Source organism: Podarcis erhardii (assembly GCF_964252035.2).
Source record: "Podarcis erhardii genome assembly, chromosome: 13".
NCBI classification, from domain to species: Eukaryota; Metazoa; Chordata; class Lepidosauria; order Squamata; family Lacertidae; genus Podarcis; species Podarcis erhardii.
The window spans coordinates 15,536,045-15,560,397 of NC_138502.1; the positions used below are offsets into that span (position 1 = coordinate 15,536,045).

General features: G+C 47.5%; 4 protein-coding genes across 9 annotated transcripts in view; 2 read left to right on the forward strand and 2 right to left on the reverse strand.

The window, feature by feature from the left end:
• Positions 1-5,659, forward strand: part of CORO1A (coronin 1A) — a 77,025-nt gene extending 71,366 nt beyond the window's left edge. For both annotated transcript variants that reach the window (XM_081837285.1, XM_081837284.1), the window contains exons 6-11: positions 842-961; positions 2,532-2,636; positions 2,954-3,099; positions 3,650-3,707; positions 4,477-4,692; positions 4,852-5,659. In XM_081837285.1, coding sequence (XP_081693411.1) covers positions 842-961; positions 2,532-2,636; positions 2,954-3,099; positions 3,650-3,707; positions 4,477-4,692; positions 4,852-4,956 — 750 coding nt within the window. In that variant the 3' untranslated portion in view covers positions 4,957-5,659. The remainder of the gene's footprint in view (positions 1-841; positions 962-2,531; positions 2,637-2,953; positions 3,100-3,649; positions 3,708-4,476; positions 4,693-4,851) is intronic.
• Positions 5,660-6,820: 1,161 nt separating this feature from the next.
• BOLA2B (bolA family member 2B) lies at positions 6,821-9,655 on the reverse strand. The gene is made up of 3 exons (XM_081837318.1): positions 9,500-9,655; positions 8,669-8,766; positions 6,821-7,111 (listed from the first exon to the last, which is right to left on the reverse strand). Exons 1-3 carry the CDS (start codon positions 9,572-9,574, stop codon positions 7,009-7,011), a joined length of 276 nt encoding a protein of 91 aa, XP_081693444.1. The 5' UTR covers positions 9,575-9,655; the 3' UTR covers positions 6,821-7,008.
• A 670-nt stretch (positions 9,656-10,325) lies between these two features.
• On the forward strand, positions 10,326-14,207 carry SLX1A (SLX1 homolog A, structure-specific endonuclease subunit). 2 transcript variants are annotated; one of them, XM_081836675.1, is made up of 7 exons: positions 10,326-10,846; positions 10,923-11,131; positions 11,600-11,651; positions 11,774-12,094; positions 13,160-13,293; positions 13,439-13,526; positions 14,034-14,207. In XM_081836675.1, exons 2-7 carry the CDS (start codon positions 10,959-10,961, stop codon positions 14,061-14,063), a joined length of 798 nt encoding a protein of 265 aa, XP_081692801.1. In that variant the 5' UTR covers positions 10,326-10,846; positions 10,923-10,958; the 3' UTR covers positions 14,064-14,207. The 2 variants fall into 2 exon arrangements, with proteins under 2 accessions (XP_081692801.1, XP_081692800.1); XM_081836674.1 differs by having other exon boundaries at positions 10,326-11,131.
• Positions 14,208-16,509: 2,302 nt separating this feature from the next.
• Positions 16,510-24,216, reverse strand: LOC309327412 (zinc finger and SCAN domain-containing protein 12-like). 4 transcript variants are annotated; one of them, XM_081836668.1, is made up of 5 exons: positions 24,129-24,216; positions 21,403-22,315; positions 19,549-19,666; positions 18,843-19,320; positions 16,510-16,950 (listed from the first exon to the last, which is right to left on the reverse strand). In XM_081836668.1, exons 2-5 carry the CDS (start codon positions 22,192-22,194, stop codon positions 16,935-16,937), a joined length of 1,404 nt encoding a protein of 467 aa, XP_081692794.1. In that variant the 5' UTR covers positions 22,195-22,315; positions 24,129-24,216; the 3' UTR covers positions 16,510-16,934. The 4 variants fall into 4 exon arrangements, with proteins under 4 accessions (XP_081692794.1, XP_081692796.1, XP_081692793.1 ...); XM_081836670.1 differs by having other exon boundaries at positions 21,403-22,331; positions 24,129-24,206; XM_081836667.1 differs by having other exon boundaries at positions 21,403-22,358; positions 24,129-24,206.
• Positions 24,217-24,353: the final 137 nt, after the last annotated feature.

Here is a 24,353-nt window from a genome sequence, read left to right on the forward strand (position 1 = left end):
TTAGAATTTGGGGGGAAAGTGAGGCTTATATTCAGGCCAATACGGTAAATCAATACTAGTCTAACCCTCTGTAATATCATATGTAATAATAATAATAATAATAATTTTTTATTTATACCCCGCCCTCCCCAGCCAAGGCCGGGCTCAGAGCGGCTTACAAACAATAATAAAAACAAGATGAATGATTACAACTTAAAAACAAAAATAAAATACAACATTAAAATATAATACTTACAGTGATCTTGATTTTCTGACAGCGCCACTCCAACAACACCACCCATGCATAAGAGGGAGCTAGCAGTAGTGGGTGGGGGGCAATGTTTTCAGAAGTACAAAAAAAACACCTTTACGGAAATACATCAGAAAGACTTCCCTGTCCCAGGTAGTGTAATTAGGACTGAGCATGTTCAGTGGGCACCGAATGCTGACCGGCCACAACCTGGGATGGGATGGCGGGTCTAGAAGCCAGTGGCAACATCTTGTCGAAGGCTCCCCTTTGTCAAAGCTTATTGGCCACCTATAGAAACATCACCCATGACTGCCTCGTGCTTTAAGGAAAAAAAGAAACAATCTCAGATTGCGGCTGTTGCAACATCTTCCACGGCCATAAATTGATTAAACAGGGAGAGATGCTTCATCGGGTATCTGGTGCCAACCCATTTAACTGGAGAGTCCTGAATCTGTGAGCAAGGGACGCCCATCAGGCATGGTGGGGACTAAATGGAACCTGTCTCCCTAGCGAGTGGCACTTTATAGATGTGGGCGGAGCCTACCTGGAATAGGTGTGGCTAAAGTGTTGGCTGTATCTGATGCTTCCTCCTGCCTCTTCTTCCCACCACAGGAGCTGCCCCGCCCCCACGAGGGCTCACGTCCTGTCCGGGCGATTACTGTGAACGATGGAAAGCTCTTCACAACGGGCTTCAGCCGCATGAGTGAGCGTCAAGTGGCGCTGTGGGACCTGGTGAGAAGAAAGGAGGGCTGTCCTCTCCGATTTTCAGGATGTGTATCTTTCGTTGCCGTAATGGAGAAGGGGGAACCCACCCCTACTTCAAGGGAGGCTTGCTAATTGTTGGGGCATTACACAGCCACCTGTGCCCCCTTCCTCCTCTACATAATTAAACAAAGAAAACCTTTTAAAAGACAAGTAGTACACGTTTCAGATTCCAAAAGAGTAGTAGGCATGTTGGTTTGTTGCAGTGAAAACGACGAGGTGTCTTGTGGCACCTTAAAGGCCACTAACGGCCTTTAAGCTTTCGTTGACTTCAGTTCCCGCAGATGCAACAAATTAGCAGTCAGACACACACACACACACACACACACACACGATTGGGGGAATTGCGTGTGTTATCACAGGTACTCTAGTTATTGCTCATTAACTTTCTTTTGAACAAGATTTTTGAATAATGTAGCATTTATTTTGCACTTTTGTTTGCTCATAAAACATGTGGTTCCCCTTCATTTTGTGAGCGGTTCTGACAAAAATCTCTGTAAAACAGACCAGCTGTTATGCCCACATTACAGACTGAATGTTGGTACTGAGGCTGCTCACCTAAAATCGCCTTCTTCTGCTGGAGATGTGGTCTCCTAATTCAGAGTTCAGTCTCTTCAGTGCTATTTTTCTGGAAAAAGAGGTGCTGGAACTCACCATGACTGCTTATTCTCTTTTCTTTCTTTCTTTCAAATTTTTTTATTGATTTTCCAAATTTATAACAAACAAAAAACAAAAAAAAAGAAAGGAAAAAAAATTACAATATAAAAAACATACAAACATTAATCCTAACTATTATAATCCCATTTTTGTTACCATTATTAGATGACTTCCTCAAATCCCTCTAGCTGAGTTTCCATATGACTCATTGTAGCAGTTTTCCAATACTAATTTCCAATGAAATTAACTTAGTCAATTAACATCTTTCTTTCTTATCATATTCACTTCTATCCATATTATTATGCAATTTAAAACATTTAACTCCTAAGCCAATTTGGTACTCACAGATAGTGCTACTTATATTATCTTAGAATATTTTACTAAATAATCCTTAAATTTCTTCCATTCTTCTTGGTATTCCTCCTCTTTCTGTTCGCGGATTCTTCCAGTCAGGTTGGCCAGCTCCAAAAAGTCCATCATGAATGCTTATTCTCTTATAATGGCAATGGCACCCACCTGAGAGGTGCTGGAACTGAGTTCTGGCTGGGAAAAAGCCCTGAGTCTCTTGACTACTGTGCTATGAGCCTGCAACCAGGGGTCATCTCCAATCTAGTCCTCCTCAGTGTAGACCTACCGAAGTTAATACACATGGCTAACTTACGTTCCTTAATCTCAGTGAGTAGAGCCTTGCTGGATAAAACCCCATGTTTTGTGGTTCGAGAACCCCTTCATCCAGCGATGGGGATACCTACCACATGAGAATATATGCTTCTCCTTCATAAGCAGAATTGCCTTCAACTTGGGATTTCTAGTCTCTATTCCTCCTTGGACTCTTGGTCCCACCCACTTAAATTTAACTTGCTGTCTCACTTTTACTCTGCAGAGGAAACCTGAGGAGCCATTAACCCTCCAGGAGCTAGACACAAGCAGCGGAGTTCTTCTGCCTTACTATGATCCAGACACCAATGTGGTTTACCTGACCGGCAAGGTGAGTTCTGGATGGACGGGGTTGTCGGTGTTTAGAAACAGAACTCCGGAGGAGCTGTTCACAATTTCTGTGATGTTAATTGAGGGGGTTGTGGTGGTCTGAGGGAAGAGAGCAGGGGAGAGCTTGAAAATGACATTTCAAGAGAGGACGAGGGGAACAGAAACTTCTTCTGAAGAGAGGGCAGAATTTCGCATCCTTCACTGGAATTGTTAGAAGTGCGTCTCAGCTCACAGTGAGGAAAAGGGGTTTTTACAGTTGGGAAAGCTCTGGAATGATGAGGATGAATCAAACCCTCGTATTTACCTGCGTTGTTGCAGGGAGACAGCAGCATCCGTTACTTTGAGCTCACGGGAGAGGCGCCCTTTGTGCACTACTTATCCATGTTCACCTCCAAGGAGTCGCAGCGAGGAGGAGGCTGGATGCCCAAGCGAGGCTTGGATGTCAGCAAGTGCGAGATTGCCAGGTATTTTGTGAACGCGTTTGTGTTTCTTCCCCTTCCCACCCCACACCCAAAGGAGTGCATTCCCCGTCCCTTTCCTCCTGCCTCAATTTATCCTCCCAACACACCTGCCAGCTAAACTTAGCTGCCCCGTTGGCTTCTATTTGTTGATGGACTGCAACTCCCATCACCCCTGACCATCGGCCATGCTGGCTTGGGGCTGATGGGAGCTGGAGTCCAGCAACATCCACAGGGACACAGGTTATCCATTCCTGGGCTAAGAAATAGTAACTGGCCCAGTAAGCTCCATACTTGGGTGGGGATTTGAACCCCCATTTTGCTAGTCCTGGTCTGAAACACCAATCCACCCTCCCTCCAGACGTTTAGGACTACAACTCCCATCAGTCAAGCCAGTTCCATGTTGGGTCAATGCTTCTCTAACCACTGCACCGCCCTGCCTCCTTGATCAAGGCAAAAACAAAACATCTAGGATTCTTTGGCTTTAGTTTAGGGGCATTCATCTCCCTCCCCTCCAAGGCTTATGCTTACTACAAGTGTTTCTTGCCTCTTCCAGGTTTTACAAGCTCCACGAGAGGAAATGTGAACCCATTGCAATGACTGTGCCTCGGAAGGTAAGCTGAGATTCCCGGGTTCTGTAAATTGTGGAGGATGGGGAGATCCAAAGTGTGTCTTTGCTTAAACTCAACTTCTGTTTAAAGGCAAAATTTGCATGTATTGCCCCACCCACTTTTGTCTCTGGCCCCTCCCCCTCTAGCATGTGGCTTCTCAAAGGCTTCCTAGAAGGGAATGTGGCCCTAAATAATTCTCTAGCCTTGTTCTATGTAATTGAGGCATACATTTTACCCTCTTGACATTTGAGTTTGGATTTGTTCTCAATTTTTTATAAACCACTTGGGGTTTTTTTCCCTTTTCTTTCAAGCTGTATGTAAATGCCATGAAATAAATAAAAATAAATGAAGTTTGGAGGGACTTTTTCAGGAAATCCTCGATAGAAGGGTGGAGAGAGAGGCCTAGGAGGAGTCCCCCTGAGGGAAAGGAACTGCTGCTCTCTTTCCCCAATAACAGAGTGGGAGGTCTGTTTTAGATCTATCTGCCCCTTCTGTTCAGCCTGTGTCTTGGAGAGCCAGTGTGGTGTAGTGGTTAAGAGCAGTAGTCTCATAATCTGGGGAACCGGGTTCGTGTCTCCACTCCTCCACATGCAGCTGCTGGGTGACCTTGGGCCAGTCACACTTCTTGAAGTCTCTCAGCCCCACTCACCTCACAGAGTGTTTGTTGTGGGGGAGGAAGCGAAAGGAGAATGTTAGCCGCTTTGAGACTCCTTCGGGTAGTGATAAAGCGGGATATCAAATACAAACTCTTCTTCTTCTGCCTTCTCTGCAGTCAGACTTGTTCCAAGAGGACCTGTATCCTGACACAGCTGGCCCAGATGCTGCCCTGACCTCCCAAGAGTGGCTGTCAGGGAAGAACGCCAGCCCCATTCTCATCTCCCTCAAGGATGGCTACACGCCCCAGAAGACCAGAGAGTTCAAGGTCAACCAGACCCTCCTTCAAGGGCCCAAAAGAAGCCAGCATTCCCATGAAGGGACAGCGCCAGGGGTAAGAAGGGGAGAGAGCCAAAATCTAGATTATGAGCCGCCACCAGAACTAGGCCAGTGGGTCTGGGCCTGAGGGTCATCAGAATAAGGGACAGAGTCAGAGCTGGAAGAACCGGTTGCTGTGGGTCAGAACTGAAGCTTGCCTTGTGTTTTCCCACAGAGTCCAGCTCTGGAGCAGCTCTCGGAGGACCTGAAGCGGCTTCAAGCCACTGTCTCAGAACAGGAACGGCGCATCTCAGAGCTGGAGCAGATTGTGAAGAAATAGCACCCGCCCTTCAACTGCCACCCAACCAATAGCTGTTCTCCATCGGTCATACTGGACTTTGTTTCATTGGTCTTTTTTAAACCCATTGGTCTTTTTTAAATGGGTGGATCCTCAGGGCATTATTAAGCACCACCCACCCCCAAACTCAGGGCAGAAAGTCAGCCTGCCAGCTCCAAACGGGCTTTGCTTTTGGCTAGCCAGGTTCTACCTGCTGCCTTCATTCTGCCTGGGCAGCACTAAGCTCACCCTCTTGCCAAGTTCTTGCACGCCAGTCGCCTCTCTGCCCCACGACCTGCTGGCGTCCTTCTCCGCATTGCCTCCCAGCTCCCAGTTTAGATGCATGGCACCACCTCCATGTTGCTGCCTCCTCTGAGAAAACTTTACCCACCTTCAGGATTTTTGTAGAAGTGCTGTAGGACCATCTTCCTGCAGTGGTTTTGTCTCACATTTTAACCAGGGCTGCAATGTTTCACTGACAATCAGTTGAACATTTTGGTTAACTAGGCCGGGGTACATTTCTGTCGGCCAGCAACTTGCAGAGGGTGGGGTGAGTAAGTACTTCTTTTTAAAAAGCAGGTAGCAAGGGCTCTCTTAGAAGACACATTCCCCTCCTATGTGTGAGAAGGGAAATATCTTTTTAAGATGTATGCTGCAACAACCCCAAGTGTGCATTACCTAATAAAGTACGCTTGTTTCTTTAGAAGTATTGTCATATGCAAGTTTATATGAATATTAGTCAAAACTCACGACGATCAATCAAGTTTTCTTATATTGTGTGGCAGTACTAGTGGGGTTTGCCTAGTACTTTTTAACCTCTTCTTAAACATCACAGAGACCTCCTCCAGAAAGATGGGCTAGAAATTAATACCAAGTGGCCTGACCTCCCTGTCCCCTCAGTCCAGAATGCAATCAGATAATACAAGCTCATCTTTTAAGCACCCAGAGGACAGCAAACACAACCAAAACCCTACTATTCCCATTTTTTGTTATAGGAGTACGTACAGTAGCCAGTCACACCAAGCCGTAATTCTACAGTTGTTGTTTAACCACTAGAGGGCAGCATAAGAGGGGTTCCCAAACTGCAGTACCTAGCACAACACATTACAATTGCTACAACAGGTGGAGATTTCGTTAAGTGGTCCACCAAGAGCCTCAGCAATTTTCAAGTGGTCGGGAAAGTTTGGGAACCACTGTTTTACACCCAGCTGCCCTCCTCTCTCTGTCTCCCTAGCTCAGTCAGTAGAGCATGAGACTCTTAATCTCAGGGTTGTGAGTTCGAGCCCCATGTTGAGCAAAAGATTCCTGCATTGCAGGGGGTTGGGCTAGATGACCCTTGAGGTCCCTTCTATCTCCTGGGACTTTAAAATCTTACTCTATATTTGCAAGAACAATCCCACCTCATTTACCACTTCTTTAAGGGCCATCATTATTTTAACAATCAATGGCAGGTGGGTGGGAGAGAATGAGAAGAGATCAAGCAATGATCTCCTGCCAACAAAAACAAAGTGTTACTTTGCACACATACTAAAAAATGTAGCTGGAACCTTTTCACCTATAGGTAAGGGGGGGGGGGAATTACTTAGTGCTCCATTCCCTTTGCCCCCCCCCAAAAAAAATCTGAAACACGCAGGATAGGAAGGTATTGTCAAAGACGGAGTGGAAAACCTATGAGCCTCCATGTTGCTGAACCCCAACTCCCATCAGCTCCTGCCAGAATGTCCAATGGCCAGGGATGATGGGATTTGTAATCCAGCAACACCTGGAGGGTCACATGTTCCCTATCCTTGTTTAGAGAATTTTGGCTTCAGAGATGCTCAGAGCAGAGTCCAACAGGTAGGAATGATTAATATAACACACAAGGAAACTGGTTTTACATTTTATTTTCCGCTACATGCTCTTTCAAGTTCCTCCTAGTCTTCCCACTGGAGAGATCTGGGTGGGTCCCACGCCTGCATATGTTTGCTCCACAGCTGCCTCTCCCATTCCCTTGGGGGCTTGTTTTGGTCTCTGGGCTGCCGCCGCCTTCTTTTCCAGGGCAGAGGAGCTCCTCTCTCACTTAGCTTCTTGTTCTTTCGCCCACTGCTCTGGCGTTAGCGTTCTCTGCTCAAAGGCATGAATGTGCTTCAACTCCTCCACTAAGACTTCATTGACCAGCCTAGGGAAGGTGGGGAGAGGAGATGGAAATGGGCAAAAATCCAAGGGCATTCTTGTTTCTAGACTGCATCTTAGTCAGTAATGTAAGTTTTTTAAGTACCCCTCTGGCCATTTTTAGCTACCAGCAACAACTTCTAACACACACAATCAAACCAATTAATTCAAGAAGTCAATGGTGTGGTGTGGAAACTGTTTCACCATTCTTCTCTGAAAATTTTTGACATTTCCAAAAATGAATGGCTGCAGATGTGATTAGTAACGTGGGGAATCCGTACAATACCAGTCAAATTGGTTGGCTTCAAAGTCGTAATTAACTTTTTCATACCACTATACAATGAAACATCTGCATCTAATATGCAGCGCTTTGGGCTGTTAGTATGTTAGTTTTCAGTGCCTTCATTTCCCCCACCCCTAAAATTTGAAAAATGTAAGGGAAGTCTATGCTATTGAATTGTTATGTCTGAACATTTACAAGTACTCCAATAAATAAAATTTCCAAGTAAAGCTTTCAGTCTGTTTGAATAAAACATTCAAGCAACACTGGGGGGGGGGAATCAATAATACACACAATCATTTAAGTGCTTTTGGAAGAGACAATTATACCACATGTAAGCCTAACATGACATGCATATTTAGTTTTGTTTATTAAATACAAGTCAAATGGCTATCTCCCCTCTATTTAAGGCATTTTATTGATTCCAAGTTTTCCAGAAAATAACCACTGACCATGTTTTTATGGACAAAGTTTGTAAAACATTTCCTGAGTCTTGCATATTTATAAAGTGATATTTGGTTTAATGTAATTAAACCTTAGGCAGCTTTGATTTAGCCACTTTGATCACATTAATGAAAAATCAGAACATCAATTTAATAAATTCCAAGGATACAGAAAATGTCAGTGAGTGTGTTTTTGAGATATACATAATTCATTGTGAACGCAATGGAATTTTGTTAAAAGTGCAGTGTGTTAAGTGATGTAGGCAGGGGTGTAATGAGCCCAGTGTAAGAGCTAAGAGTGTTGGACTAGGACAGTGATGGCCAAACTTAGCCCTCCAGTTGTTTTGGGACTACAATTCCCATCACCCCTGACCACTAGTTCTGTTAGCTAGGGATGATGGGAGTTGTAGTCAAAAACAGCTGGAGGGCCAAGTTTGGCCATCACTGGACTAGGATAAGACCCAGATTCAAACATCTGCTGTGCCATGAAGCTCATGGAATGACCTTGGGCCAGTCACTCTCAGCCTAACCCTCCTTCACATGGTTGTTGTGAAGGTAAAATCAGGCAGGGGGCATGTGATCCACCTTGAGGTCCCTGTAGCAATGGTGGGATAGAAATGTACGTAAATGCAAGAATGAAACAATCATGGAAGGGAGAAGTTGCTTGGTAAGGAACAGCACATGAAGCTGTAGCACTGACAAGAGCGGGTGAGAGATACAAAGAATACTTTATTTGGGAGTCTTTTGACTCAAGAATCTGAGTCTTTAAAGAGACACTGCCAATCAGTGAGAGGAGAAGAGAGTCCCCCTAGCTATGCTAACTCATCCTCTCCCTACTTACCGATGCCGCTGCAACAGGGCTTTTCCTCGGAATTGTGGGGAAACTACCAGGACTTTGAAGCTTGTGGCACAGCGTCCAGGGGTTGTGTCTTCCACCTCCTTGTGTAATGGGATGAGGAAAAGGTTGATTATACAGAGTTTAGAAGAGGAGTCAACGCATGCCACCCCTCCCCTTGCAAATTCATTTCAGGGTAAGGTACCTGCGTGTCGTGAAAATACAAAGCAAGCCAAGCCAAGTACCAAGGTGTGTGCATAATGCGTACCAAGGCGTACAACAGTGACAGTCCACTCCCTACTAAGAAGGGTACACCCACTTCTCTTAATCTTACTACAGAACCACCCAAAGTTGGTCAAGGCTGCAATCCTAGGTACACTTATAGAAAGCAAACCCCAGCAAGCTCAGAGGAAAACACTTAGGAATAGCAGACACGCTTATGACAATGCTAAAAGGTGTCCCACGGGTCCTAGAATATAGGTGATAGTCATTTTGGTTTGATCACATTTTAGACAAAATTTAATATGTATCGGATGCATTACTTATCTCTTTCCTTGCACTCCTCAGTTGAGATCCCAATATTTTAATTGCCAAGATTTGCAGCTGACGCCTAACTAGTGTGAGGCTATATTTCTGTATAGTGAGTAAGCTCACTAAACACAGCAGCCCTTCCTTCCGAGCAAACCCGGACCAGGCTGGCGCTGTGAGAGAATAAAGAGCGTCCAGGAGCCACGCAGGGAAAGAAGACAGAATGGCTCTTCCAACAAAGGCAGCGGCGGCTTCTTTTTCAGAGAAAGAGGGGCGGGTCAAAGGTCCCTGGGGGGCTGCCCCGCTTACCACATGCTCGGCCTCGAGCCCCTGGAGCAGCCGCTCCCGCAAGGCCTCCACGCTGAGAGCGCCAGACGCCTCCATCCTGCCCAGGGAAGCGCCCGAGATGAAAGAGAACCCCCAAACGCCCCACTTCCGCCTATGCCATACGTCACATCCGCCCCTGGTCTCCTCTAACCAATCACATCGACCTAAAGTCCTGCGTGCCTGCATCACTTCCGCGTAATTTATCTTACCGTAGAGAAAGAATATAATAGAGCTGCCCCACCGCCGCAGTCTTTTGGGGGGAAATTGAATTAACTTTCTCTTCTAAAGCATATATCGATATTATCATTATCATTATCATTATTATTACTTTACCATAGAGAAGAAGTAAGGAATAGAGTGACATCGCCCTGAGTCTTTCGCAGGCTTAGGCTGCAATCCTATGCCTGTGACTCAGACGCATTGAACTAACTGGGGCTTATTTCTGTGTAGATGTGCAGAGGAATCAACTAGAGACACATAAAATCGCCTCCATGTTTGACACCGCTTCGTTAAAATGTTCAGAAACGTTTATCTGAGTGTTTTTTTTGTTAATTCTTGCAAGCCATATTCTCAAATGTAAACAAAGATATATCTTAGTGCAACCCTGTTAAACAGTTTAAAGATGAAAATGAAGAAAAGTACGTTACGAAAAAGCCCCTTTAGGTAGAATTATGGACTTTTAAAAAAATGTTCTCGGCTACTCTTCGACACTAGTTCCGATTAGACCTCTTAAAAGATTTTCTTAATAAGTCTATGCTCCCTGCGCACCCCGTGACGTCACCCGCTCCTCTCGCGGGAGGTTGCCCACGTGGGCGGGGCATGCCTTCGCCGCAGCCAATAGAATGCAAACGAGGCCGAACTCAAAAGAAACGGTTAGCCGGACCTAAGGTGGAAGGTTGACGGGTAGCAAGCGGACCGAGATGGGGACAGAAAAGTGGGGTGCGGGGCATGATGGGAAACTGCGGATAGGCTCAGGCGGAGCATGATGGGAAAGGGAGGGGCCTCTGTTTGAAAGGCGCAGGGCATGATGGGAAATGCTAAAGCAAGAGCTATATTTCGGTAGTGCTGCATGGCAGGCAGAGGTTCAATAGGTGCAGCTCTCTCCTCTCTGGCAATAAAGAACCCTCGTTGAGCCGCTTTTCCTCCAAGAACTGTGTTGACAAGCAGCAGCCCAGCATGTCCAAGTCTCCCCTCCATGGAGAGGCCGTGATGCTGGATTTCTGCCCTGCACGTATATCTTGAAAAGGAGCCCTGCCAGGAGAAGAGGCAGCAGCCCTATACTGAGCGGCGTGGAAAACGGGAAGGTGTCGGAACAAAGGAGGAGCAGAGGTGAGAGAGGAACAACAGGTACTGCTAGAAGAGAGCGGGACTCTTCGCCTAACGCTTGCTTTCTCCTTCCTTGTAGGTCTCCTTGGACGTGCCTGAGCCCTTGGCGGTTGCCATGGTGGTGGAAGTCTGCAACTTCTTTGGGGTCTACCTTCTGTACTGCACTAACCCTCGATACCATGGCCGAGTCTACGTTGGCTTCACTGTCAATCCCGAGCGACGCATCAATCAGCACAACGGCGGGAAGCGACGCGGTGGGGCTTGGAAGACGAGCGGCCGTGGTCCTTGGTAATGCATAGCGGCCAAGGAAGCCGTGTTATTCCCATAGCTGTCAACTTTTCCCTTTTCTTGCGATGAATCCTATTCGGAATAAGGGAGTGTCCCTTAAAAAACAGGGAAAAGTTGACAGCTATGGTTATTCCAAGTCAGACCTTTGGCCTATTCGGCTCAGTAGTTGTCGACCACTGACTGGACGCACCTCTCCAGGGTTTTATACTTGGTGGACGGAGGGGGGCTTTCCCAGGCCAGCCTTAACTCAACATATCAGAGATTGAACTTGGGATTTTCTGCCTGCAAAGCACGTATTCTACTACTGAGCTATGACATTCAAATTTTCCTTTTCTGTCTATGTCTTCCATCTAAGTATGTCCATTTTCTAGGCCAACCATTCTGAGGAGACTTCATTGCATGCTGCGAACTAGACTTTCTAGGCTGTGCATGCTGGGAAATCGAATTTTCCTTCCTTTCTCCTTGCAGGGACATGGTGCTGATCATCCACGGTTTCCCTTCTGATGTGGCTGCTCTGCGGGTAAGGCCCTTCTCAATTTCCACTCACCTCCCTTTTCCTTTTTAGCAGTGGGGTTCCTTTCCCCACAACTGCTAGCCCTCCACAAACCTAAGCAATCTCCTTTGATTTCCTCTCCCATGCAGTTTGAGTGGGCTTGGCAGCATCCGCACTCCTCCCGCCGCCTCACTCACGTGACCCGCCGCACTTCGCGGGAGCGCCAGTTTGACTTCCACCTGCGTGTCTTAGCCCACATGCTCCAAACTGCTCCTTGGTGCCGTCTGCCTCTCACCATTCGCTGGCTCAAGCAAGAATATTGCAGGGACTTCCCTGCAGGCCTGGAACCTCCGCTACACATGCCGGTGGCTTTTGGGCAGGTCCGAGCTGTCAAGACCAAGGAGGTGAAAGCTTCAGAGGTGAATGTGGCTACTCCAAAACGCTGCAGCATCTGTCTGAAAAAATTCCAGGTAATGCTGGGTCTAGGATATTTGGTACCTACCCACCTGTCTTCATGGACTGGCTGGATGCAGAGGAGTGGCATTATCTGGGGAAGGGAAGAAGGCTCAGAGCCCAGGGAGTGGTGGTGCGATGACTGTGAGTGGTCAGAGGGAGAAGAGGGAGCAGACTGGGAGGTGTCGGAAGCTGAAGAGGGAACAAGGCTTGGTGAGCACGAAGCTGTGGCAGAGAGCAGTCCGGACGCAGAAGCAGAGGAGAGTGGGGGGAAGCTGCTGAAGAAGCCAGGGAGTCTCCCCCTTTCTTCTGGTCTCCCAGAACATGGAGAGGAATGAAGAGGGTGGAGCAAAGAGAGACAAGACCAAGGAGCCTCAGGTTCCTGAGGAAGGACCTGCAGTAGAAGCCTTAGAGAGCGGTGAGGAGGCAGGGACCTTCAATCCTCACATTTGCCTCCTTGAGGCAAGACCTACTGGGAAGAGTTGCTGTGATCACTAGGCCTGCATTGTTTTTTTTTTTGGGGGGGGGGTTTGAATAAAGAGTTAACTTCATTGACACCAGATGTTCTATTGCTGGCTCCAGCTCCTGACACCTGTCAATGTTGTGCTGCAGGGGTAGGGGGACAGAGAAAGATCAGGGCTGAAAAGGTTCACCGCCTTTCCTTTAGCAGGAGAATGGATTGGAGTGAGTGGGGCAGGGAAGGAGGGCTGGAAGCTGGCATTCCTGGATGGTTTGAGAGGTGAGATCTATGGAATGAGTGTCCGTTGCCAGACTTTTGAAATAATCTGGGGGAGATTTGAATTTGGGGGAATAGGAAGTTTGAAGTCAGGACACACTGGCTGTCGGAGAATGCAAAAGCCCTACTAGGGCCTGAGTGCAGCAGCACTACTCTCCTCCCTGGTGATTCCCTGCAGGTGATACCCAGAGGCACCCTGCCTCCGACAGTAGGGGGAAACACAGCCATTGCTGTACGCCTTTATGAGAGAGGAATTGGTGCTGTTTCCTCCTGTGTCTGTTATTGAAGTAGGGATTAAGCTAGAAGGAGTTGAGGACTGTGTTTTGGATTTCTTTTCCCCCTGCAGGATGGTGACAATGACATCCCTTTGCACTGCTTCCACCCTGGCTGCACCATGGCTGCTCATATGACTTGTTTGTCTCGGGCTTTCCTAGAGAAAGAGCCGCTTCACTTCCTGCCAGTCGAAGGGCAGTGCCCGGGGTAAGCAACTTCTCCCGTGCACTGGCAGAATTAAAAGAGGTTGGAGCAGGTTGACAGAATTTGAAATGCTGGCCCTGAGCCTGCCCTATCCTGCTCCAGCTACCACACTGAGAAAATCCTGCTGCTTTCTCCCCCTTTCCCCCAGCTGCAAGAATCTTGTGCTCTGGGGAGACCTGGTTCGTCACCATAAAGGCTGTTACGGCAACCTAGAAGCTGATCCCACCTCCTCCCAGGTAAAGGCCTCTAGACACTATTTCTATTTTTGACTAGTTTGTGCTGGAAACTATATTGTGTTCAAGCAGATAGATTAGGGTTGCCATATTTCAAGCAGTTAAAAACCTGGACGCTATTCAATGTCCGCTATTTTTAAGGGAAATCGCCAAGAACGACACTGCTGATGTGGGTTGCCATATGTCCAGATTTTACCAGGCATTTTAGCGATTTCTCCCCAGACCCTGCTTCCGACTGCAGTATTCCGGTTATGCCCGGGAAATCCCGGCTGTATGGAAACCCTAAAATAGATGTAAACCCTTGACATAATTTAAGCCCATCCCTGTCCCGGATAAGCCTTTCTCCTCCAACCAGCTCCCTTTCCTTCCAATCAAGTTAATCTCCTGCCTATGCTACTTAAATTCTCCCTCCTTTATTTGGCCCCATTACCTCTGGCATGAGCCCTACCTGTTCCACTCCACTATGTTGTTCCTTGCACATTAATCCATTTCCTTCCTTTTACGCTGCAGGAGCATTGGACTAATGAGCTGCAGCTGTGAAGGAGGAGTCCTGTGCTTTTGCAAAAGCTGTCCATGGCTGACCTTTCGTCTTTTAGGGCAGCGGAAGAGTGCCCAGGAATTCCAACACTTGTGTGACCCTTCTGAAAATCCCGGCATGCCCTCTTCCTCTGCCCTGAATCAGCTTCTGTGTTTGCTTCTTCCCCGGCTGGATCTGGGCTCTTTTAAGCTTCCAGCCCCAGAATCATGCAACTGACAAGTGAAATAATTAATTCTCTTAAGTGAAATGATTAAATAAAAGGACTGAAGGATTCAGCAGGATGTCTATGAAATAAGAAAAGCAGGGGTGGGAGAAATCAAGACTTGCAAGATGAATGGAAAGCTCCCGTCCTCCAGGATTTTCTGGCTGGGAACCACGGAGGGTGGGTGCTCTGGTGCATTGGGACAATGGTGGGAATTCTGCCACTGGCATTCAAAACATTGAAAGGGCAGAGCAGAGCAAATTGGGGCCAGAAGAGCAAGAAAAAGTACCAGAAGAAGAGTAGTGGAGGGGAACCTGTGGCCTTTCACGTGTTGCTGGAATACAGCTCCCACCATCTCTGTCCTTTGGCCATGCTGGCTGGGACTGATGGCCAATGGAGTCCAACAACAGGCTCACAACTACTGCCCTGGAATGTGGCCAAAATTAGGACAATTTTATGTCGTGCCTATTGCACTGGCTGCTCATACAGAACAAGGAAATGGCATGTTCCTTGACCATTCATAAAATACAGTAGGTTCTTAAGGCAATAGTTGTACTTCATATTTGCATGAGTTTTTCCCTCTGTTTAAAGCACTTACAATTCCTCCCCTTAGGCTAGTATTATCCCTATAGTGCAAAGAAGAGAACTCAGTGAATGGTGGCACACCTAAAGCCACTAAGTGAATGAAATGAAAGTTCAGCCAGAGACTTCTCACTGTTAAAGTATGTCGAGGGTACTTTACTAATTCTTGAAAGCTGCTTTATAGAGGCCCAGTTCACATGTTAATGCTAAGCCAAACCAGGGCTTAGCCCCAGCAGTTGGCATGACCAGGGAGGAGAGCTGTGGCTTTGGTCTGGACATCTACGCGTTTGCATATCCTCATTAAGTCATGAGCTTTGTGTTTTCAGAACAAGTAGGTCCTCCATTAAAATGTGATCTTCTCCCAGCATAATCAGAGTTCTAGATCTTAAAGAGGCTAAAATAAAGCCCGTATGGGGAACCAAGAGCATATACAAATGAGCCCAACAAACTTAAAAACCCTTAATTACCCATAATGACCATGTGAACAGATCTGCAAATGCTTAAGCTTGCGTCTATTTTGTGCTTTTTTTAAACAAAAGATCCAAGATTGCACTTAGGAAAACTCAGTTTCTCCCCTGCCATAAACAACATGTTAAAAAATAATAATCCGTGTGCTTCTGATCTGTTCTTTTAGGAATCACAACCATAGATAGAACAGGACTATGAGAGCCTTGAATAGCAAGAGGCATCCTGCTTAGGGAACAACAGCAACTGTTGCCAGGTTTTATTAGAACCGACGTCTTGGTTTTTTAATGTTTGAATTTTTTTTTTGTAAGTGGTTTTTGTACCACATTTTGGGAAACTGGAGAATAAATTATTAAATAAACAGAAGCGCTGTTGATTTTCCATTTCTAGAGAGTTAAAAGTTAAAATACACCACCGACAGCCAAGTCAGTTACACCGTGCATTACTCAACCTGTACGGGGCACAGTCACTATCCTGCATAAGTAGTAAGCCGTGCCAAGGAATCGCAGCAGGACCCTGTAAAGCGTTCAGCAACAAGAGCCATTGCCCAGAATGGGAGGCTGGGACGTTTCCTATTTCCTCATCCAGCCCTCCCTTTCCAACCTGGGCTGCCAAATTTCCAACCAGCCGCTGCACTTGTAAACCTTTAACAGCAGCATGATGTGTAGATATTCACAACTGGTAGTGTTATCCCCATGCTGAGAAACTGGTTGATTTTATGCCACGAATAAAGGCACAAGAGCACATTTGGCCAGTGCTTTTCTTGTTCAGTTGGCAATCCTATTTCCAGCTCAAGGCCCGGACTTTATACGCGAGTTAGGCTGTACCCTATTTCCCCCCGGGCTCCCTCGCAGGCATCACTTTTGCGAGTCCAGCACGCTCCTCTGCTCCTGGAGCATATTTTGCCTTTTAAATGCTTAAGAACAAAACAAGTGCCTACTAAATCAGGCCGATGGCCAGTCTCTCACCTAGCATCCTGGTCTCACAGTGGCTACCCAGATGCACGTGGGAAACCTACAAGAGCACTCTTCCCTTCTGTGCCTTCCAGCTTCGGGCTGTTGCCATGATGCGAACGGTCAGTTTCAGGCATGGGTACAGCAAAGTGCTGAAAGTGTACTTCTGACTTGGCAAAGCTTGCTTGGATGCAAAAACGTTGAGTGAGACGCTCAAAATCCTCAGTCCTCCCAGCGGCACCTGCCCATGTCCTGATACATATTCCAGCTCCAGCAAGTGATCCCATGATAACGTTAAATAAATAGATGAAACCTGACCCAGGGCTGCCTTTCTGGATCCGAATGACAATGGATAGTTTTCCTTTCTCTTAAGATGCTCCCCCAGTTTCACCACTTCGCCAAATGACAGAACGGATAGTACAGACCCTTCTCCCCCACCCCTCCCCAACCCCTGGAAGCTGCTTGCCCTCAGACATCCTTTGATCATAGATTTGAGATGCACACAAGCAACGAAAGCTCTAGAAGCCACCCCTCTGCCAACAGCATAGCCAGCCTTCTGAGCCTCCCAGCGCAAACACCCGGCTGCAGCCTCTTTGCCTCTGGATACAGGAGTAAATTCCTTTGCTCTCTGCTCAAATCTGTCGCACCAACAGGAGACAGCAGGAACTTCGTCAAGACCTTCCTTGGCTGCAACAAAAAGCAGAGAAGGTGTGTTATCGTAAGAAACCAGAAATTCAGCCCTTGTTTTCTTGTCAAAATTTGGTCCATAATGACAGCCGACGCAGTGCGGCGGTTGGTGTCAGACTAGGACCTGAAAGACCAGGGTTCAAATCCCCACTCAGCCATGAAGCTCCTTGGGTGACCTTGGGCCAGTCACTTACTCAGCCCATATAACAACAACAACAATTTATTTATACCCCACCCATCTGGCTGAGTCTCCCCAGCCATTCTGGGCGGCTTCCAACAAAGTATTAAAATACAGTGGTCTGTTAAACATTAAAAGCTTCCCTAAACAGGGCTGCCTTCAGATGTCTTCTAAAAGTCTGGTAGTTTTTCTCTTTGACATCTGGTGGGAGGGTGTCCCATAGGGTGGGTGCCACTACCGAGAAGGCCCTCTGCCTGGTTCCCTGTAACCTCACTTCTCACAGGGAGGGAACCGCCAGAAAGCCCTCTGGACTGGACCTCAGTGTCCGGGCAGAACGATGGGGGTGGAGACGCTCCTTAAGGTATACTGGACCGAGGCTGTTTAGGGCCTAACCTACCTCGCAGGGTTGTTGTGAGGAAAAAATAGAGATGGGGAGGGCTATGTACCTCCCATTGAGCTCCTTGGAGGAAAGGTGGGATAAATACATCGAATCATAGAATTGGAAGGGACCACAAGGGTCAAACCTGCAATGCAGGAATCTTGTGCCCAACGTGGGACCCGAACCCACAACCCTGAGATTAAGAGCCTCATGCTCTACTGACTGAGCTATCCCTAATTCAGGCTGAGTTTGAACGCAGAAAGTGTGGAACCGATGCTCCCGGGTTGTACCACTTCAGAATACAAAGGGAGGGGTGGCTTGCTTGAATGTTCACCCACATGTAAACAAGCACATACACACATCTGCACTATCAATTGATAGCAGTATCATGCCAATAAAGTAACATGGCTTGCTCAAAAGAAACCTGGGAACTGTAGTTTTTACAAGGGTTTTCTGAGAGTTGTTAGATGAGGCCTACCCACAGGGCTACAATTCCCAACACTCCCTGGGAAGAGGAAGCGACTATTACGCCACTCTGGGAATTGCAGCTTTGCAAGGAGAACAGGGGTCTCCTAACAACCAACAGTCAAAACAGGTTTCTCAGTCCACCCTCTTCATGCGGCTCAGGACCGCAATGCCTCAAGGGCTGCCTCTCTCCATATGATCCTACTAGGACCCTGAAATCATCCTCTGAGGCCCTTTTTCATGTGTCTCCTCCATAAAAGTCTGGAGGGGGCCAACATGAGAATGGGCCTTTTCTGCAGCGGCTCCTTGTTTGTGCAATGCTCTCACCAGGGAGGTTCGGCTGGTGGCTTCATTATACAGTGGTACCTCGGGTTAAGAACTTAATTCGTTCTGGAGGTCTGTTCTTAACCTGAAACTGTTCTTAACCTGAAGCACCACTTTAGCTAATGGGGCCTCCCACTGCCGCCGCACCACCGCTGCACGATTTCTGTTCTCATCCTGAAGCAAAGTTCTTAACCCAAGGTACTATTTCTGGGTTAGCGGAGTCTGTAACGTGAAGCATCTGTAATCCGAAGTACCAGTGTACACCTTTAGGTGCCAGGCAAAAACATTCCTCTTCCACCAGGTCTTTGGCTGACTGACATCAATGCCTTTGGCATTGTGGGTGGGGGGGATTATTGGGCTGTTGTATTTTGTGTTTTTTATATTGTACTTTTATGTTGTGAACTGCCCTGTGATCTACAGATAAAGGGTGGTATAAAAACAACAACAAATGCTTCCTTTCTACTGGCACACACCCCACCCCCACAAGATGCGGGTTAATGGGCAAGTCAGAGTCGGCAGAGGAGAGGAATGGAAGGCAGCTCCTACCACGAATGGCGCCTCTGGTGGTTCACGACGTGCGACCTCCGTGTGAATCTCTTCCCGCAGTAAGCGCACTGGTGGGGCTTCTCCCCCGAGTGGACGAGGAGGTGCTTTGTGAGGGTGGTGTTCCTGTTGAAGCTGTTCCCGCATTCCGGGCACTGGTAGGGCTTCTCGCCCGTGTGGATCCTCTCGTGCCGAATAAGGTCCCACCTCTTGCGGAACCTTTTCCCGCACTCCTTGCACAGGTGGCGCTTTGCTTCCGGGTCGGCGAGGACTCCTCTGAGCCCCCTGTCCTTGATGACCCGGACCGAGAGGCAGCCCCCCTTCTGCTGCATCCCCACACCGCGCTCACTCCCGTGCGGCCTTCTAGGGTCTCCTCTGGGGAAAACAGCCTCCCCGAATCCTCCAGGAGCTCTCTTTCCCGGCTCCTCCACTGCAGGCTGGTGAAGCTCCTTGGCCACAGCTCTGCTTGCAAAGTAGCTTTCTGTTGGGAAAAAAGAGAGAAGGGCGTTTGGGGTGGAGGCGCCAACATGTCATGTTCTGCATGCTGGCGATCTTGGGCTCAGTCCTGGGCATCTCTGGTAACAAAAAGAAAGGAGGGCAAGCAGAGCTCCTGGGAACTGCAGTTTGTTAAAGGGTGCTGTATCGCAGAAACCTAACCCTACAAAAATGGAAAAGCCATCCTTCCAAGGCACTTCCCTGTTGTGATTACCTTGCATGCTGTTATCCTCGTCAGCTGGTTTGGTTTCCCTGCGAAGATGCCTCTGTGTCGAGTCCGACAGGTCTACAATGGGGGAGTTTACAATAACCATCTCAATCGGCACCGTTATCTGAAAGGAACAGAACGGGAAACGGTTGAATTTAGGTTGCGCAGAAGAAGAAGCCCCGACAATAACGGACTGGCATTACAAGCTACAAGAATTTGCTGAAATGGCACAGTTAACAAATACCCTGAGAGGCAATTCAAAACAAAAAATTATGGAAAAGTGGGATAGATATAAAACATATGTTGAAAAATACAGTAAAGGTTCACTATCTATGCTGGCATTTGATTGACGTTGGAGTGAGACTGAGTTGAAAAATAAGACTAAGAGCACATATTGACATAGGAATGTATTAGATAATATGTAAAGAAATATATAATAATAAGAGTACATTCATTTGTAAAAAAGGAATATACAACGGGAAAGACAGGAAATCTAGTGTGTTGGTATGTATATGATTTTTGGGGGGAAATTGTTTTTTTTTCTTTGTTCTTTCTTTCTTTCTTTTGTTTGTTTGTTTGTTTCATTTTCTTTTTAGGTATATAAAATCTGTATATAATTTTTGTATACATGTTGGAAATTATAGTAAGTCCTGTAATGTAATATGACAATGTTTACCAATGAAATATAAGAATGTTAATAAATAAATTAAAAAAGAATTTAGATTGTGCAGAAACCGATGCCGAGTGGCACCCATAGAAGCTCAGTTCCTATAGTCAACAAGTCAGGTTTCTAACCATTATGGGTGCACAAAGATGTTTCAATCGCATGAGTTTGAAATGAAATGTTTCGCCAGAAGAAAAATGAAAGCGTGGTCAAGACTCATCATAGCCAAGTGACGAGATTCCCCATACAAATGTTGACAGTGACCACAATGTACGGTTCTTGGAGAAAGGCATATAATAACAATAACAATAATATAATACCATCTGAAGGATATGAATAAATAAGTGCTAGCAGCCAGGGTGCATACAGATTATCAGAGCAGAAACACTGGACGAGGGAAAGTGGAGCAACAGCTTTGTAGGGAATGAAACCAGAAAAGAACTGCCGTTGCTGTGCCTCAAGAGGCTGGCAGCGTGTGATGCAATCACCACAGCTAGTATATGAACAGAGTTTGTTGACAAGCTCACCCCCCCCCCCCGCCCGCAATTCTGTGGTGAGGAATAACCTTCCCACTTTCAGACAAAACCACAGCCCACTTTGTGTTGGCCACATGGGGCTACAGTGGATTTTTAATTGGTCTCCTGTGCATCCAACACACACAATCTACGCTGCTTTTAGAGGCAAAATTTTCAATATCTGTTACTCGATAGTTTGTGGGTATTCCCCCCCCCCCAGTACATATACAGTGGAAAAACGGTTGTTGAACGCTTCGGAAGTCTAATGTTTCAGCTTTCGAATGCCGACAACCCAAAAGTGAATGCTTTTGTTTTCGAATGCGCCTCAGAAGTCAAACGGCTTTTGAGGGGTGTTTTTCCTTTTTTTCTAATAGATTTTGCTGTCAGCCCATTGCGCCTCAGTTGTCAAACGTTTCGGAAGTTGAATGGTCTTCCAGAATGGATTATGTTTGACAACTGAGGTTCCACTGTATTCAGGGAAAGATGGAATCTGACAGTTTTCAAGATGACTTGTACCCGCATCTCTATTTTTCACACTGCTCTTGCACTATGAAAAGCTGATTAGACCCCTAGTGATATATCCACACCCTCTCTGCTAGACAGAATTTAATTTCCTGTTTGCAAACTCATGAAACCCTCTTGGCACCCCCAGAAAAGACCAGGGCTGATTATGTCCCATACCTGTTGGGCCCATCTCTCAGTCTCCTGCTGCTCCTGCAAAAACTCCTCAGCCAGAGCCACGGCCCGATCGCAGGTCTCAGGCCCACGTTCCCTGATCCAGTCTTGCATTTCCTGTGGCAGGATGACAAGGAACTGCTCCAAGATCAGCAGGTCCAAGATTTGCTCCTTGGTCTGGCTCTCGGGCCTCAGCCAACGGTGGCAAAGCTCCTGGAGCTGCTGGCACGTTCCTCGTGGCCCCTCGGCGTCCTGGTAACAGAAGTGCCGAAAGCCTTGGCGATGGGCCTCTGTGGCCATGTAGCTGTCCAGCCTCAAAATGGCCACCTTCACCTTCCCATAGTCGCCCTTGTCTTTCGCATCCAAACCAAAATAGGCCTGCTGGGCTTGGCCACTGAGGACGGGCACAAGTCGAGTTACCCACTCCTCTCTAGGCCACTGAGAAGCATCGGCCACTCGCTCAAAGGTGGCCAGGTAGGCCTCGGTGTTGCCCCCCTGGGACAGAGGAGGCAACTGTGGGTTGTCCCGCACTGAGGCCGCCACTGGAGTGGGCACCACCTCCAACACCCGCTGCCATTGGCAATCCCAGCTCTGAGGCGGCTCCTCTGCCAGCTCCTGCTTCACCCTGGGCACAGACGCTCCTCTCGCTAGCTCCTCGGCAGCGCCACAGGGGCTTACGCTGGGGAATTTACTATTTCCTTCTGGTGAAGCACGCGCTGCTTGGCTCTGAGCCTCCATTTTGACTCGAACCGGCAATGGAAGTGCCAGGTCTGCCATTTCTCCTTGGGGAGCCGCCATTTTGGGAGTGGGCGCTGAAGTCTGGCCTCTTTGCTTCTCAAGGGACTGATGCAGCCGCCGCTTTCTCTTGGTTTCAGTTTCTCACGCTGAGGAGAAAGGCCTCTCAATCTCTTGACTTGGCCTGCGGTTAGAATAATCTGTGGTAAAGCAGTGAAGTCATTGTCCTGTCATGAAAAATGGAACAGTCTTAGCCCAGGACTGCTCAGATTGTTCCATTTTTATTCTCACCCTGCCTAATATTCCAGTCCCCAGGTGTATAAGGAAGGGGGGGTGGAGCCACAATCCCTGGCATGGAGATACAGTGATGACTGATAATAACACAAGATCCCTCAGAGAAAGTAAAATACAAGTTGATAACCCTGTTTGCCCTTCCAACAACACTTGCTGGTTATTATATATGGTGGTCAGCCATCTTGGCCTCTGGTGCAGACACAACCACTGTCCATGCACCGTCACTTGATAAGAGCATTTAAATGAGATGGAAGCCATAGAGAAGAATGCTTTATGCTTTTAAGTGCTTAGTCCAGTGTGGTGTAGTGGCTGGAGTGTCTGACTAGGACTTCGGAGGCCAGAGTTCAAATCCTCTCACTCAGTCATGAAGCTCACTGGGTGGGGTGACCTTGAGCCAGTCGGTGCCTCTCAGCCTAACCCACCTCACAGGGTTGTCGTGGAGATTGAGGATGGGAAGAACCATGTATGCCACCATGTACAGATATTTGGAGGAAAAGGTTGGATATAAATGCAAGAAATAAAATAAATAATAGCTACTACCAAGTTGCACTTGGTCACAGACTCAAGACTGATGAAGTGGGCCTAACTATTTTATCTTTCGCTTTCAATGCAGCCAGGTGGAAGGGCTGTTTGTTGATTGATTGATTCTGATTATCTATAAACCTATAAAGATGCAAAATTCTATAGTGGTAGGGAACAAGAAAATGAAAAAAGAAGTGAAAATGGAGAAACACTTCTCCAGAAAAGAAAGAAAAGTCAGATCTGACAAAATGTATAAAGTGTTGGGGAGCCGTTCTGAGAGGAGCCGGAATCGGATAAGAACACAAGAAGGGCCTTGCTGGATCAGGCCAATGTCCCGTCTAGTTCTGCATCCTGTTCCCACAGTGTCCAACCTGGTGATGGGTCCACCTCCCACCCCCCCTGGGTCAAGGCATTGCTGCCTCACCTTTTTCTCTAAGGCAGTCGGGGCCTGACCCACACATGCAGGAGGACTGTTCAGTCTTTGGTACAGGAGTGGGGACTCACACGTTCCACTGTCCCGTTATGTCAGAAACTTCCTACAGTCAAAAAACTAGTACAACCACCGAGACAGTGAGCTAAGCTAAAAACAAACAAACGAAGATGCTTCGATTTCTTGATCTGCAGGGAGCAGGTGCCCTTGACTCAACGTGCAAGTTTAAAAAAGGGCACGCTCCGTCGACAGTTCTTCGTAGTAGGTACAGCGAAATCTCGACGGACCATGCCAGGAAATGATCCCACCTCATTCTGCTGTGTGCGTATCTGCGTGCATACTGTGTGTGTGTGTGTGTGTGTGTGTATATATATATATATATATATATATATATATATGTATGTTTATCTGTGTGTGTGTGTGTGTGTGTGTGTGTGTGTGTGTGCTCTCGCGCGCACCTATGAGCATATATATCTATAGGTATACAGTCCAAGCTGGATCTACGAAAAGGGAGTGTACAAACGCGTGTCGGGTCATCTTTCAGCAGCCTTCCAAAGACAGCAAGGAGGAGAGTGTATGCGTGCATTTGCAAGGGCAAGCAGGCAGCCCTAGTCCAGGTGTGATCCCAACCCCCCAACCCCCACCGTCCGCTCCCCGACCCGCCCCCCCCCCCCGATCCAGGGAGCAGAAAACTCTGGAGCAGAAGGGGGACCACGTGGCCCTCGGAAGGAGGAAATGATTCTCTTCCTACCTTTTGCGTCCCTCCTGGCAGCTTCTCTCCACCCACATCTGGAGGCTCGCACTGCGCAGCCTCTCTGGCTTTGCTGCTCTGACAGGGGCGGGGGGCGGGGGCGGCGCGCGAGGGGGACCCAAAGCCACTTTCAGTTCCTTCCCCACTTCGGGCGGAACGGGAAAGTGCCGTAGCATTTTGCATCCCCTTCAACGGGTGTCTCGGAGCCTCTCTAGGCTCAGGGCT

Coding starts and splice junctions, on each gene's coding strand:
- BOLA2B (XM_081837318.1), bottom strand. CDS start 9,574: ATGGAGGCGTCTGGCGCTCTCAGCGTGGAGGCCTTGCGGGAGCGGCTG. Junction 8,767..9,499: donor GGCTCGAGGCCGAGCATGTG/GTAAGCGGGGCA, acceptor CCATTACACAAG/GAGGTGGAAGACACAACCCC. Junction 7,112..8,668: donor GCCCTGTTGCAGCGGCATCG/GTAAGTAGGGAG, acceptor CACCTTCCCTAG/GCTGGTCAATGAAGTCTTAG.
- SLX1A (XM_081836674.1), top strand. CDS start 10,959: ATGGTGGTGGAAGTCTGCAACTTCTTTGGGGTCTACCTTCTGTACTGC. Junction 12,095..13,159: donor TCTGTCTGAAAAAATTCCAG/GTAATGCTGGGT, acceptor TTCCCCCTGCAG/GATGGTGACAATGACATCCC. Junction 13,294..13,438: donor GTCGAAGGGCAGTGCCCGGG/GTAAGCAACTTC, acceptor CCTTTCCCCCAG/CTGCAAGAATCTTGTGCTCT.
- LOC309327412 (XM_081836668.1), bottom strand. CDS start 22,194: ATGGCGGCTCCCCAAGGAGAAATGGCAGACCTGGCACTTCCATTGCCG. Junction 19,667..21,402: donor CTGAGAGATGGGCCCAACAG/GTATGGGACATA, acceptor TGTTCCTTTCAG/ATAACGGTGCCGATTGAGAT. Junction 19,321..19,548: donor CGAGGATAACAGCATGCAAG/GTAATCACAACA, acceptor TTTTCCCAACAG/AAAGCTACTTTGCAAGCAGA.